Source organism: Salarias fasciatus, chromosome 5 (assembly GCF_902148845.1).
Source record: "Salarias fasciatus chromosome 5, fSalaFa1.1, whole genome shotgun sequence".
Lineage (NCBI taxonomy): Eukaryota > Metazoa > Chordata > Actinopteri > Blenniiformes > Blenniidae > Salarias > Salarias fasciatus.
The window spans coordinates 8,733,409-8,745,468 of record NC_043749.1 but is presented as its reverse complement, the minus strand read 5'-3'; the positions used below and the strand labels follow the sequence as shown (position 1 = coordinate 8,745,468).

At 43.3% G+C, this 12,060-nt stretch overlaps 2 protein-coding genes and 2 non-coding genes across 4 annotated transcripts; all 4 read right to left on the bottom strand.

Moving 5' to 3' along the window:
• Window positions 1-679: 679 nt before the first annotated feature.
• LOC115388118 (golgin subfamily A member 7-like) lies at window positions 680-11,230 on the bottom strand. Its single transcript, XM_030091060.1, has 7 exons — window positions 11,225-11,230; window positions 3,141-3,172; window positions 2,642-2,764; window positions 2,400-2,552; window positions 2,203-2,304; window positions 1,647-1,713; window positions 680-1,428 (listed from the first exon to the last, which is right to left on the bottom strand). The coding sequence occupies exons 2-6, from the start codon at window positions 3,147-3,149 to the stop codon at window positions 1,666-1,668; spliced, it is 435 nt and encodes a 144-aa protein (XP_029946920.1). The 5' UTR covers window positions 3,150-3,172; window positions 11,225-11,230; the 3' UTR covers window positions 680-1,428; window positions 1,647-1,665.
• On the bottom strand, window positions 5,384-9,255 carry rplp0 (ribosomal protein, large, P0). Its single transcript, XM_030091058.1, has 8 exons — window positions 9,219-9,255; window positions 8,823-8,930; window positions 8,551-8,726; window positions 6,882-6,969; window positions 6,348-6,494; window positions 6,073-6,258; window positions 5,846-5,986; window positions 5,384-5,602 (listed from the first exon to the last, which is right to left on the bottom strand). The coding sequence occupies exons 2-8, from the start codon at window positions 8,874-8,876 to the stop codon at window positions 5,447-5,449; spliced, it is 948 nt and encodes a 315-aa protein (XP_029946918.1). The 5' UTR covers window positions 8,877-8,930; window positions 9,219-9,255; the 3' UTR covers window positions 5,384-5,446.
• Window positions 6,571-6,701, bottom strand: LOC115389354 (small nucleolar RNA SNORA63). Its single transcript, XR_003931583.1, has one exon. It is a non-coding gene; the product is annotated as a small nucleolar RNA SNORA63 (small nucleolar RNA).
• On the bottom strand, window positions 8,383-8,510 carry LOC115389355 (small nucleolar RNA SNORA63). The gene has a single exon (XR_003931584.1). It is a non-coding gene; the product is annotated as a small nucleolar RNA SNORA63 (small nucleolar RNA).
• Window positions 11,231-12,060: the final 830 nt, after the last annotated feature.

The following is a 12,060-nucleotide window of genomic DNA, read 5'->3' as shown; positions in this document are numbered from 1 at the left end:
TCTGATTCTGTGGCGACCTCGGGTCAACCAGGTCTCTTCCTGTCAGTTTCTGGGTGCTTTTTGATGGTGAAGGAAACAAATTGTATTCACTGACAGATTAGTTTCTCACAGAAAAAAACTGCCTTGAAAAAAAAGAATTTTAAACATTCAATTTAACACACGACAATTCCTAATTCACTGGAAATTATGTAATTAATCACAATTTTGAAAAATGAATCGCTTGGCAGACATAATTTTGATTCATTCTTTCTTCAGACTTCTCTCATTTGACCTCTATAAACAGCTGCATCTATTCTACTGGAATAAATGCCTCTATATTTTTATCATGGAGCCATTTTTCCACACTTCTCAAGCCCAAAGGGATATTTCCCCTTCAACTGTTCCTTGTTGTTGCATTCCCCCTTTCATCAATTTCCGTTGATAGAAGTTCTGTTTTCCCCAGACGAGTTTTCAGTGATGACCCAACATTTAATCACAGGTATCTTTTTAATGTCTTTGCAGATTTTAATTAGATGCTTCAAATTAGGATTGTCTGTCCTGTTGGATATAGAACAGATCTGTATTCTAAACAAAAATTTAGAGACATTTGTATACAAGATTACAATCTAAACAATACTTGTGATCTAGTTATGCAGAGGACGAGTCGTGTGTTTTTGTGGAGAGATCAAATAGAGAATACTTTCAGGAAACAATCATTTATTTAGATAAAACATAACAATAGTAAGAAAAGTCGACCAGTTGTATCGGACACAATCCACGGCAACTTTTTTGTGGAGTGTTTACAATTTCAGGAATTTTGGTTAACATGAAGAATGTGACGACATCTGCAACACAGGAAGTGAACTTTCTGGAAACATGTGGTAGAAGTCTGTAGAACACAGTTTGAGAGAAGAGATTCAGTTCCAACATGCTTACTGACAGTGAACATGCTGCAGTCCTGAACTTAATGTTTGCGTGACAAGAAATGATCCTTCAACGAGATACTATTCATACACAGATAAGAACACATCTGCCCCGGCAAACGACATAACCATCATGTTAATACAGTGGACTACTACCCACAACCACACCGTTTACTGACTGCGCCACAAGGCTCGGACTAAAACCTGTTCCTATTTCAAATCTTGGCATTTACACATTACGTGACATCTAGTCAATTTCAAAACAAGTCGAATCACTCTGAATTACCACGATGAAAAAAAGTGGCATTCAACACAATGGCACTGATCATTAAGACTGGTCTTTACCAACAAGGTCATCAACTCCACATTGTCTCATCATGTATAAAAACACATGTACAAAAGGGATCAGGACAGGCAGACAGGAGAGTACTTAAATAACAAAAGACAAGAATCAGAGTGAACGTATGTACATCATTCAGGAAGCAGATTAACACAGATGAAGGGTGTCTGGTCAGAGTCCATCAGCCTGCAGAGAAACAAAAGAAAGGTTAGAGACAGAACAAAGTTCCAGATGACTCTTCAGACAGTTTTTTTTTTTAATCTTGAATTAAAAATGAAGTGATTATATAGTAACCAGGCAATCACCACTATGGCCAGTGTTAAATAATGAGGTTAATGTGGTTTAATTATACAAAGAAAACAGTGACAACAACCATCCAAACATTTTCGATGAACTGAAAGTACTTTTTGGTGATGACAACTTTTATCTTCCAGAGCCAATACTTCTGTCTTCAAAGATGGTGACTTCAACCTGGAAGAGGGCAAGCTAAGGAAAGGTCCCAGAATTATAATCACAGAATTAAAGAACAGGGACACATTTAAAAGAACTATAAAAATAGTTACTTCTTAAACATGTAAATGCCATTATCATTTGCTTATATTAGAAACACTTATAATTGTTGAGATTTGTTTTTAACAGAAGCCAAACACTATCTGTAGAGAGGCTCTGATGTGATTTTAGTGAGACTTGTGGGATCTATTACACGCAGGTAAAGATCGGGGCCTTTCAAGTGTAAACCCAGCTCCTCTGAAGTTAATGAAACTGAATGGATCCTGCAGACAAATCCCCACTCACATCTACATTCACTACAGTTCCAGACAGAACAATAAAACCTTTTACTGACAGCTAATAACACACTGTCTACCCCATTTGATTTGGCTGACCTGTGTACAGGTCATAGTCATGACCACTCACACATAGATTCCTGTATTCCGCCCACATAAGCAGAGTAAAGGATACGACTCTGAGGCCTCTCTCTATGGGGTCGGTCAGCAGCAGGCCCCTGGGAGCGTATATCTTCTCATTCTGGTCCTTGATGTATCTTGCGATCTTTTTTAACACCTGTAAATAGGGAGGGTGAGATAAACACTTAATATTGTGAATACAGTCAAAAACCAGAGGAAAAACAAGAGTGTTTCAAAGTGAGGGAGGTTCACCTTCTCGTAGTGAGTCTCCATGCAGAGGAAGATGGTGTAGGCAGTCAGACACGCCATGCAGCCCTCCAGGTATGACTTGCCTCCGAGCTTCTCGGCCTCGGCATACAGGTTGTTCAGAGTCTGGATGGTCTCCTCGAACTGCTGCTTATCAAGCTGGAAGCACAGCCATAGATTACACACACACACACACACACACACACACACCGAGTCCACACAGTGAGAGATCTGTCTGGAACACACACCCTGGACTCCAGCTCCGTGGGGAACTTGGTCTGAAACTTGCATATGGTTCCTGAGCTGTAGTCTCTCTGGATGAAGACCTTGGAGGAGACGGCAGGCTGCTGGAGGTCCTGTAAGCTGTGGGTCTGGATACAGAAGAAGAATTATTGCCTGAACTGTGGACGCTAACACAAACAGACTGATGCCAGCGACACTGGACCAAAACAGCGTCATTACCAAGATATTCATGACAACAGAAACAAATGTACTGTCGTACACCAATCCAGACCACCGTCTGTCAACATCTGAGTAAGACTGTTTCGTTAATTATTCTACATTAAACGCCACGGTGTGCGCTAACGTTAGCTCATAACATGTTAGCTCGCGTTTGATGTGCCACGGAAAAGCATGGCAGCGCCAGCTTTCATCAAAACCGACAGCAATTGTTCATCAACGATGAAACACAATGACACACACTTCCCTGTATACATTAAAATTACACAGAAAAAGCTAAATTCTCACCTCAGCCATAGCGGACGATACTCCCGAAGCTGCTGTACATCGAGCTCCACTGCAGTACCACTTCCGGCCAAATTTCACAATAAAAGGCTCTTGTGGCAATAAAAGGCACAACGAATCTCTGCACTGATTTAACTTAATTGAATGGAATGGCATTCCGAATCCCCAGCACAATATAGTGCTACAAAAACTTTTAAATCAAAGTGAAATCCTGATTCATTTGAATTGCAAGCGTAGAAATCATGCATTGCAACCAACCACATCCGAGTTCAAGTTGGTTGATTTCTCAATAGCATTATTTTGAAGGCGACACACCCAAACAGGAAATTTTTAGAAACGTCATTTCCTTAAGGCGTTTACTTTTTGGCTTACGTCACTTCTGAAGCACAGTTGGTCGAATAGATATTAGATGTATAAAGGCCTTGATATGCATATTTATGGTTGGTCGAAACGGCAGTCCCCCTCTACCTCACCCCCAAAACAAAAAACATTTCCAGACTCGCTGTTCAACGCTCTGAAACAGAGGCCTGCGACCTTTATGACCAAAAGAGCCATTTTTTGTAACTTTCCACCAAGTCCAGTTGGTCTCCCACAAAGCACACTAAACATTTAAAATGAGGTTAGTACAGGTCATAAAGTTTACAAAAACTATCTCAATGTTGCATTTTTAAGTCTTAACTACAGTTCAGGATAGTGCACATTTGAACACATTTAATCTATTTTTACATCTGATTAGTTTTGTTCCCTTTTTTCCAAGTTTTGAAAATTTTTAAATGTTAGCTGCTTTCACCATTTTACTTGTTTCTAAGCAGTTATTTATGCCTTTACCCAAACATTTATGGTTTTAGAAATTCTAAACATTGCAGGCTTTTAAGCCAGTCCCCCGCCCCCCGCCTTGTGGTTTTAGCAATTTTTCCATTTAGGTACTTTTTGAACATAACTAAACTAAATAGGTTTATTCTTATTTCATCTTATGACAGCTTTGTGGAGGCACCATAGGGACTTCAGCCACATGTGGGTCCAGAGTTCCAGACCCCAGCTCCAAAAACTTAAAGCACCTGCTCAATAGTGATGTTAACCGTGACACCGAAGCTTCGAAGCATGTGTTGAAAAAATGAACCTCTTCTCAGTGGAGCTTTGTGTCGGAGCTTGATTCGTTTCCTGATAATCACGTGATCTGTGACGTCTGAAGCTTCATTCGCGCACACCCACGTGACGCTCCAGCCGCTGCTTCACAGGTTTAAAAGGCGCTGCAGCTGTTTGTGGGTTGTGGAGGCGGTTTGTGAGTCGAGAGAGAGTGAGAGACAGTGAATATAGATTTGATATGGAGCCTGTGGCAAAAAGAGGACGTTCTGAAGTTTGGGAACACTTTGATTTGATTTCATTTCACCCAACAATGGTGTTATGAGCAAATGTGTTATGCCTACATTTTGTTCATTCTTAATGTTAGACTTTGAAATTTATTTGGGGTGGTTGGTTGCAAGTTGCATATGTCATATGTAAAGTATTGTTTTGTCAGACCAAATCCCTTCTTTAAAAAACATCCCTCATTTGTAATTTATTTTTCTAGGTCCAGTGTTTAGTTTGTGGCCAGCATCTGCCAACATCAGTTCACTTCCACCATCTCTCATGATGCCTTAATAATTGCTGTGTCTCAAATGATAAGTCAGCTTGCTGCTGACTTGTTATGTGAGACACAGCAAATGTACTGGTCACTTCAAACACATTCAGTCATGCATATGAACACTCTGCTTTTTCATCCCCATCTTTATTCAAGTTGGCCAATGAACAATAGAAATGCTGACATCAAAATATTAGCTACACTAGGTTTTAGTGATGTGGACAAATCATTCAATAATTTAAAACATGTGATTACTCATACATCACATTCATTCATTCAGCTCTGACACATGACATGCTTTCCTTGACTTTCACCACCAGGGGTCCTTGTTGGGCTCTGATTTGAAAAGCTTCGAGTACTGAACCTTTTTTCAATACAATTGTGTTGAAAGCTTTGCTGCTTCAGAAAGCTTCAGATTGCCATCACTACTGCTCAATCATTTCCTGCAACTTCAACTTATAATTGTGAGTTTAGGTGTAACAGCAAGCCTTTATTACCAAGACTTTCCTGGAGAATTAGTTGCATTGATTTGCTCAAGACCAAAGGCATACACAAGCTACATATCCAATACTGGCACCAAGTTTACCAGTAAGCTAAGATTAAACAATACACAAGAGATGATTTGTTTTTTCAAAGACATTTTTATTGACTCAACTCTGAAGTGAATCATGTACTGTTCGCTGTATTTTTAGTCGAACAGACCAAAGCCCATGTCATCATCTGATTCCTCGGACTCCTCCTTTGCCTCTTCCTTAGCAGCAGCCGGAGCCGCAGCGCTCTCAGCAGCTGCTGCAGGAGCCGCCACAGCAGCAAAGGCAGATGGGTCAGCCAGGTAGGCCTTCACCTGTGGAGAGAAGTGGTGCAGACATCAGTTTCCAGCCTAATCCATTAACTTTGTCTAAATGTCTAATCTGGTTTGTCAGAAACAAAGTGCTCCTGACCGACAAGTAGTGACAGCCAGGAATAAAGTTGAAACATGTTGCTTTTTGCAGGTTGATCGACAATGCAGCACTAAACAGGCTACATCGAAACCTATCCTGCAAGTGTATGGATTACTCAATTTAGATATACGATACAAATGTTATACCTTTTCTGCCAGAGGGAAGGAGTAGTCTGTCTCCACAGCGACAGCAAGGACTCTCTTGTAGCCATTGATGACGGAGTGGGGCACTGAGGCCAGTGTGGGGTATCCGATCTCCAGACACACGCTAGCGATGTTCCTCACACCCTACAAAACAAAAAAACAAGTTAGTAAATTAAGAATGGAAAACTGGGCTTTAGCTACAAGCTGAAAAAACAATTTCTGCATCCCACCTCCAGGAACCTGCCGTGCAGGGAAGCCTCAGTGATGTCGAGCACTTCAGGACTGTACACACTGCCATTGTCATAGACTTGCTGGATGATGAGTCCGAAGGAGAAGGGGGAGATGTTCAGCATGTTGAGCAGCGTGGCCTCGCTGGCACCAACCTTGTCGCCAGTCTTGATCAGACCGACGTCACTCTGAGGACAGGAGAGCGAGACAAACTGGTTACCGACTGAACACTTTCACATTAAGACACCAATGCTCTGATCATGCTCAACGTGCTCACCAAGATTTCAATGGTTCCTCTTGAGATCTTGGTTGTGATACCCAGAGCCTGGAAGAAGGAGGTCTTTTCGGGACCCAGACCAGTATTCTGGGCTGGCACCGTCACATCACAAGGAGCAATAGCTCCAGCACGGGCAGCTGCAGGCACCTAGGACATCAAGGAAAACCAATTTTCAGTATCAAGAGAGCAGATTAGCCTACAGCTTTAATGACCTGACTAAACAGTGTATGAAACCTTACGTCCCTGTCAGTCAAAGGGAAGTTGATAGACAGGGATAGCGAGGAAACACTTTGCTGTTTGCAGGGGGAACGACAACACAGTACTGCACAAGCTGTATTGTAACTAATCCTGCATCTCCACATGGTCACAACTGACTCAGGTGCTGCACGTAATTACATTACTTGTACCACAAAGTGTCCGGATATTCACGGAGCTCAAAAGAGACTACAATTATTCTCATAGAACGATTTTTGTTGAAGAATCACATGACCTATGGTTATTGGACGTCAGTGCACAAGGCGATTGAAGTCTCACCTTGTTTGCCAGCAGCATGTCCCTGACCTCAGCCAGATCCTCCTTGGTGAAGACAAAGCCCACATTTCCTTTAATGTGGGGCAGGAGCCTGTAAAATATCACAAGCTGTTAACCCTTTAAGCTCGGGGCCATTTTCGCCTAAAAGTTCAACTAAAGACGTACCCAAAGTAAACTGAATGCTGTTCTTGAACTGTTTGGAGTACATGCATGGTTGGGGTCTCATTTGAAAGCTGACAACCTGTATTTTCACCCAGTGCAGTCAGAATTACTCTAGGTGCTACTGCCACAGATTTATTTATGTTGCAGCACACTGAATTAGGATGAATTTCATTCTCGCCTGAATTTTTTCCCTCTTAAAACACCTGGAAATAAGTCTGGAAGCACTGTGCGAGCTTGAAAACACAATTGTGCTAAAGCCTGGGGTCTTACATAGTTCAGGTCAAAATTTCAGAGCAGTACTACAAGAAATGAGTGTTTCACACATGTATTTGTACTGCTATGCCCCGGTGGGGTCAATTTTGGACATCCTCTGTATACCCCCTGGATGCCCTCTGTACAATGGTATATGTTGGTTTTTGGCCCATTTTTACATTATTTTCACTCCAAAAACTCATAAAGTACTCAAAAAATCACTTCAGATAGGCTTCAGTGTGGGATAAGGCCCTCAGATTGAGAGGAGCAGGGATAGACAGCAGGTGCATCCCTCAGCAGATTTCTGAGAAGTCCCAAAACCCCGCTAGCGGGCCAGCCAGCCATTCAGCAAGCTCATTGGCTACCAGCCCTGTCAGTCAAACGTTTCTACCGATGTGATTGGCTCAGAATACGTTGATTACGAGTGATGACGACCGATGACGTGGGTCCATCATTTTCGGCAGCGGTTGGCTGGATAGCCATCGGAGGGAGGGATGAGTCACTTGATTGGTTGAAATTTGACGAATAAGCAACGGAAACCGATCAGTCGCCATATTGGATATCCTCAGCACGAGGGAGAGACGTCTGGATGTTTTTATCTGATAAAAAAATGGATTATTATCGGACGCGCACGCGGCGCGTCTCTCCGCGTGCGCGCGCGGTGGCGCGTCTAATTCTGGATTATTTGCTTATTTCAAGACATGTTTTGGACAAAAGGCTATACTTTCTAGCTTTGCCTGGATGCATACGCTTGTACTGTGGCAGTTTTTGCTGGATTATCTGGATTATGGATCGTCTGTGATCAGTTATGAGCCTCCAAAGGTGAGTTGCGCTGTTTACTTAATTTGCTGTATGTTGGACAAATGTGTTTATATTACCCGCTGTGGTAATCACATCTGAAAGTGGTTTATACCAGCGGATTCATGAGAATATCAGCTTTCTAACGGTACATAGTACGTCTGTGGAATATGCAAAATAATTAATAAATGATCGGGAGAAGTTGACCGGCCCGCCGGCGGGCCGGTCTGAGCTTAAAGGGTTAAAACATGTGAACCAAACTTTTAAAAAAAGATGTTATGAACAGCAGAAATTGTCTGAGACCTTGCGTCCCTGGCTGTCTGGGTGTTAGGCAGACAGGGATAGCTTGGAAACAGGTTATTGTTAGCAGGGGGAACGACAAAACAGCACCACAACAGCTGCACTGTAGATATCCTGCTTCATGGTATTTTGGGGATGAAGAAAGGGGCATTACACTCACTTCTCCAGGGCAGGATTGTTCTCCAGGTGACCACGGATGGCTTTGCGCATCATGGTATTTTTACCCATCAGCACGACAGCCTTTCCGCGCAGAGACAGACGGATGGTCTGCATCTGCTTGGAGCCCACGTTGTCTGCACCCACGATGAAGCATTTTGGGTAGTCATCCAAAAGTTGCTGCAAGCAGACCACTGTAAATCAGACAGTTTCTAAGAAAATTCCACCGGATATAGCAATTGTTTTCGATTTCAAATTTCAGATATTGATACTTACGATGATTTTCAAGAAATAGTTGGACTTCCACGTGGCCCTGTCTTCCCTGGGCATCTTTGCAGTGCTTCCAAGGATCGCTTAACAGCTGGTTTAAAGACAAGGTGAAATCTGAAGACGGAAAAGAAGACTGATTAGTTCAAGAAACGACACCAAAGAATAACAGGCGCTTTGCCGACATGTGGCCAGAAGCTAACGTTCCCTGGCTAATGCTAAGCTAGCGTGATATTTGAAGGCCGCGCTCAAATTAACAAGACTATCGGGACTTTCACAAGAAACGAAACACACGCGCTGAACTTTGAAAAGCCATAAACAGATGCATTCGATCCTCTACGTCTTATCAAATTTGGATGAATCATAATTTTGGTTTGGAAAGAAAAGAGGATAACATCCACTCACCTCGCGATAGGGTCGCGTGAAAGAAAGAGGAAGAGAAATTCCGCACGAGGATTATATATCTATGAGAACTGACCAATCACAGGCGAGCTATGGGCGGGATCTTTGAGCTATTGGAGCACTTCTGTGTCAATCAAAGTTGACTTCAAGTCACAACTGCACATGACATTTTTTGTCAGTTGTTCATGAATTGTTCTTTATAAAGTTTAAAATAATTGTTTGGGTCAATTTCTAAGACAGAAATTAAAAGAAACTACAGGTGAAGAAACGAGGAACAGGGAACAATATGGTAAAAAAAAAAACTGAGAAGAAAACAGGACGATAGTTTCAAACGTTTGTAAAATAAATCTGTGTTAAGTAAGGTGTGCCAGAATAAACTAGACAAATAAGAAAATATCACAACCTTTATTTGGAGACAATAAAACATGCTTTCTTTGAACCTAAAAAGAATACATGTAAATGCAAGGCTCATATTATGTGCACAAAGTCATATGTCAGTTTAAGGCTTGTTTTATGTGAAATATACATATTTGAAATGACCATGAACACAAACAACTTCTCTCTTTGCTTTTACGAGCCTGTGACAGCTCTCAGGAAGTCCTGAACTTAGAGCACATGTTCTTCCAGTGTGTTTCCAGTTCACACACTTTAAAAAGTCCTGACTGAAAAGACAGCGTCACGTACTCCAATACGTCAAAACACAGTGTCTATCCTTTAATAGGGGTCATATTCAAGCTTTGAATGTTTTTTTGCATCCTAGAAAAAAAAGAAAAAAAAAAAGAGACGAGCGACACCATTCCACACCAGCAGGTGGCAGAAGCGTTCAAAACCTCGTCTAAGCGCGGCCACCAAGAAGAAGAAATACTGCATGCAAAAAACGTGGTGTGAGAACAGGGGGGATAGTTAGGTTTGGATTGATGGCAAAAAGAAAATAAACAGCACCGGGTGTGGGTGTGATCGAGCCGCTCTCCTGGCTGATGGCACAGCCGCCTCCGCAGCTTCCAGCCGAGGTCTGGATCCTCATCTTCGGGCATCTTTCGGTGTCAGACAAGTTCCGGATCCGGGAGTCGTGCAAGTTCTTCAAAAGGCTGGTGGACCACGCGTCTCTGTGGAGAGGCTGGACTGTAATTCTTCGGTTTAAAGGAGGCTCGTACAACTCTGACTTTTGGTCCAGCCTCCGTCGCAGGAAAGTCCTCAGTGCGGTGGTGAAAAGTGCCAAAGCGAAGGACTGGAAGCGGCTGTCTCTGTGTCTTCCTGATCTGTCCACGGTGGTCCTGGACCTGAACTCCCAGACCAGCCTGTCCCAGCTGAGGGGCTTCCCTCACCTGAAGCGCCTGGTTGTGAGAAACAGAGACTGCAGTGACCTTGTGTCAGATTTCTTCCCGCCATGTCTAGGCCAGCAGCTGACTCACCTCAGCATCTGTGGTGTGACTTTTCCCATCACGTCCACGGAGAGAGTGATCTCTGCTCTCTCCCAGTTCACACACCTGACCTCTCTGACCTGCCACCACATGCGAGTCCACGGAGAAACGTTTTGCGTGATTGAAAGCATGATCACACACCTGCCTAAACTGAAGCGCCTGTCTGTTTCTGTCACCCCAGCAGTTTGTGACTTTAGCAGGGCTCCTGTATCGAGTCCTCGCCGGTGTGAGTGGACCCGCAGGCAGACCGCCACCGCAGACCTGTCCAGTTTGGAGCTCATTGACTGTTGGGACTTTTCATTTCCACCTGATGTCATGATGCTCATGCCTGGCCTGAGCAGTCTGGCTGTTTTCTACAAGAGAACGTGTCACGAGGCGTCAGAGCAGTGGTCATTTCATGGGTGTCATCTGCAAACATGGCTGCGTCATTTCTCTCAGCTGTCTTCGCTGGTCGTCGTCAGAGGCCCGCCTGTCAAGATGTATGCTGCCTCCATTCCAGCCACTGTGACGAGCCTCACTCTGTGCGTGGCGGGACTACGCCCGGAGGACCTGGCAGCCATAGCGCTGCAGGTACCAGGTCTCCTCCACCTGCACGTCGACCCCTGGCCCTCGCATCTGGGGGCCCGCACAGCCGACATCCCACAACTTTTCCCAAAGCTGAAGAGCCTCGCACTTCGCCACAGATACGTTCCAGAGGAGGACTTCTTGAGTCTTCAGAAGCTGCAGGACCTGAAACACTTGAAGATTCTGGATTGTCATCCAGGTGTTTCGGAGCTCATCAACAAGCTTCGCGCTGTCACCCGATTCAAACTTAGCATCACGGTTTCCTCTCAGACAGCAGACGTGCTGTCTTGTGCCTGTGTCGAGCTGCTGTCCTGAAGGATCCAAACGTCTGGACTATTGAGCTTTCATTTGCAGATATTGAGACCTGAACTTATAAACAGGGAGAGATGGAAGAGCGAAGCATCGTTCTGACTGACAAGTCTGATATTCAGAATGCAAAAGAAACAAATGGCCCTCCTGTTAGAAGTGCCTTTTCAGATTTTATCAAATGAGCATTCTATTAGCTATTTATTGCCACTGGACCATCTTTTTCTCATCTGATACTCTGTACTGTAAATCATGATGACCTTTTTTACATTTACATATCAGATTTTGTGGAATTAACTTTGTATGGTAAATAAGGGAAAAAAAATCAAGGTGTAGCTTCATGAGTTCTGGTTGTTGTGGCTCAGGTTATGAATTATTTTGAGTTATCTGTTGTCAAAAGTGAAAGACAAGTCCAAACAGTGCCAGAAATAAATACTTTATCTTTTATTTGCAGAAGGTACACAAGTCAATCAGTAATCAGGATCCACACAGGCTGACACCCCACCCACACAGAGAGCCACACACACCTGTGGCTCAGGATGAAAGTCAAAACA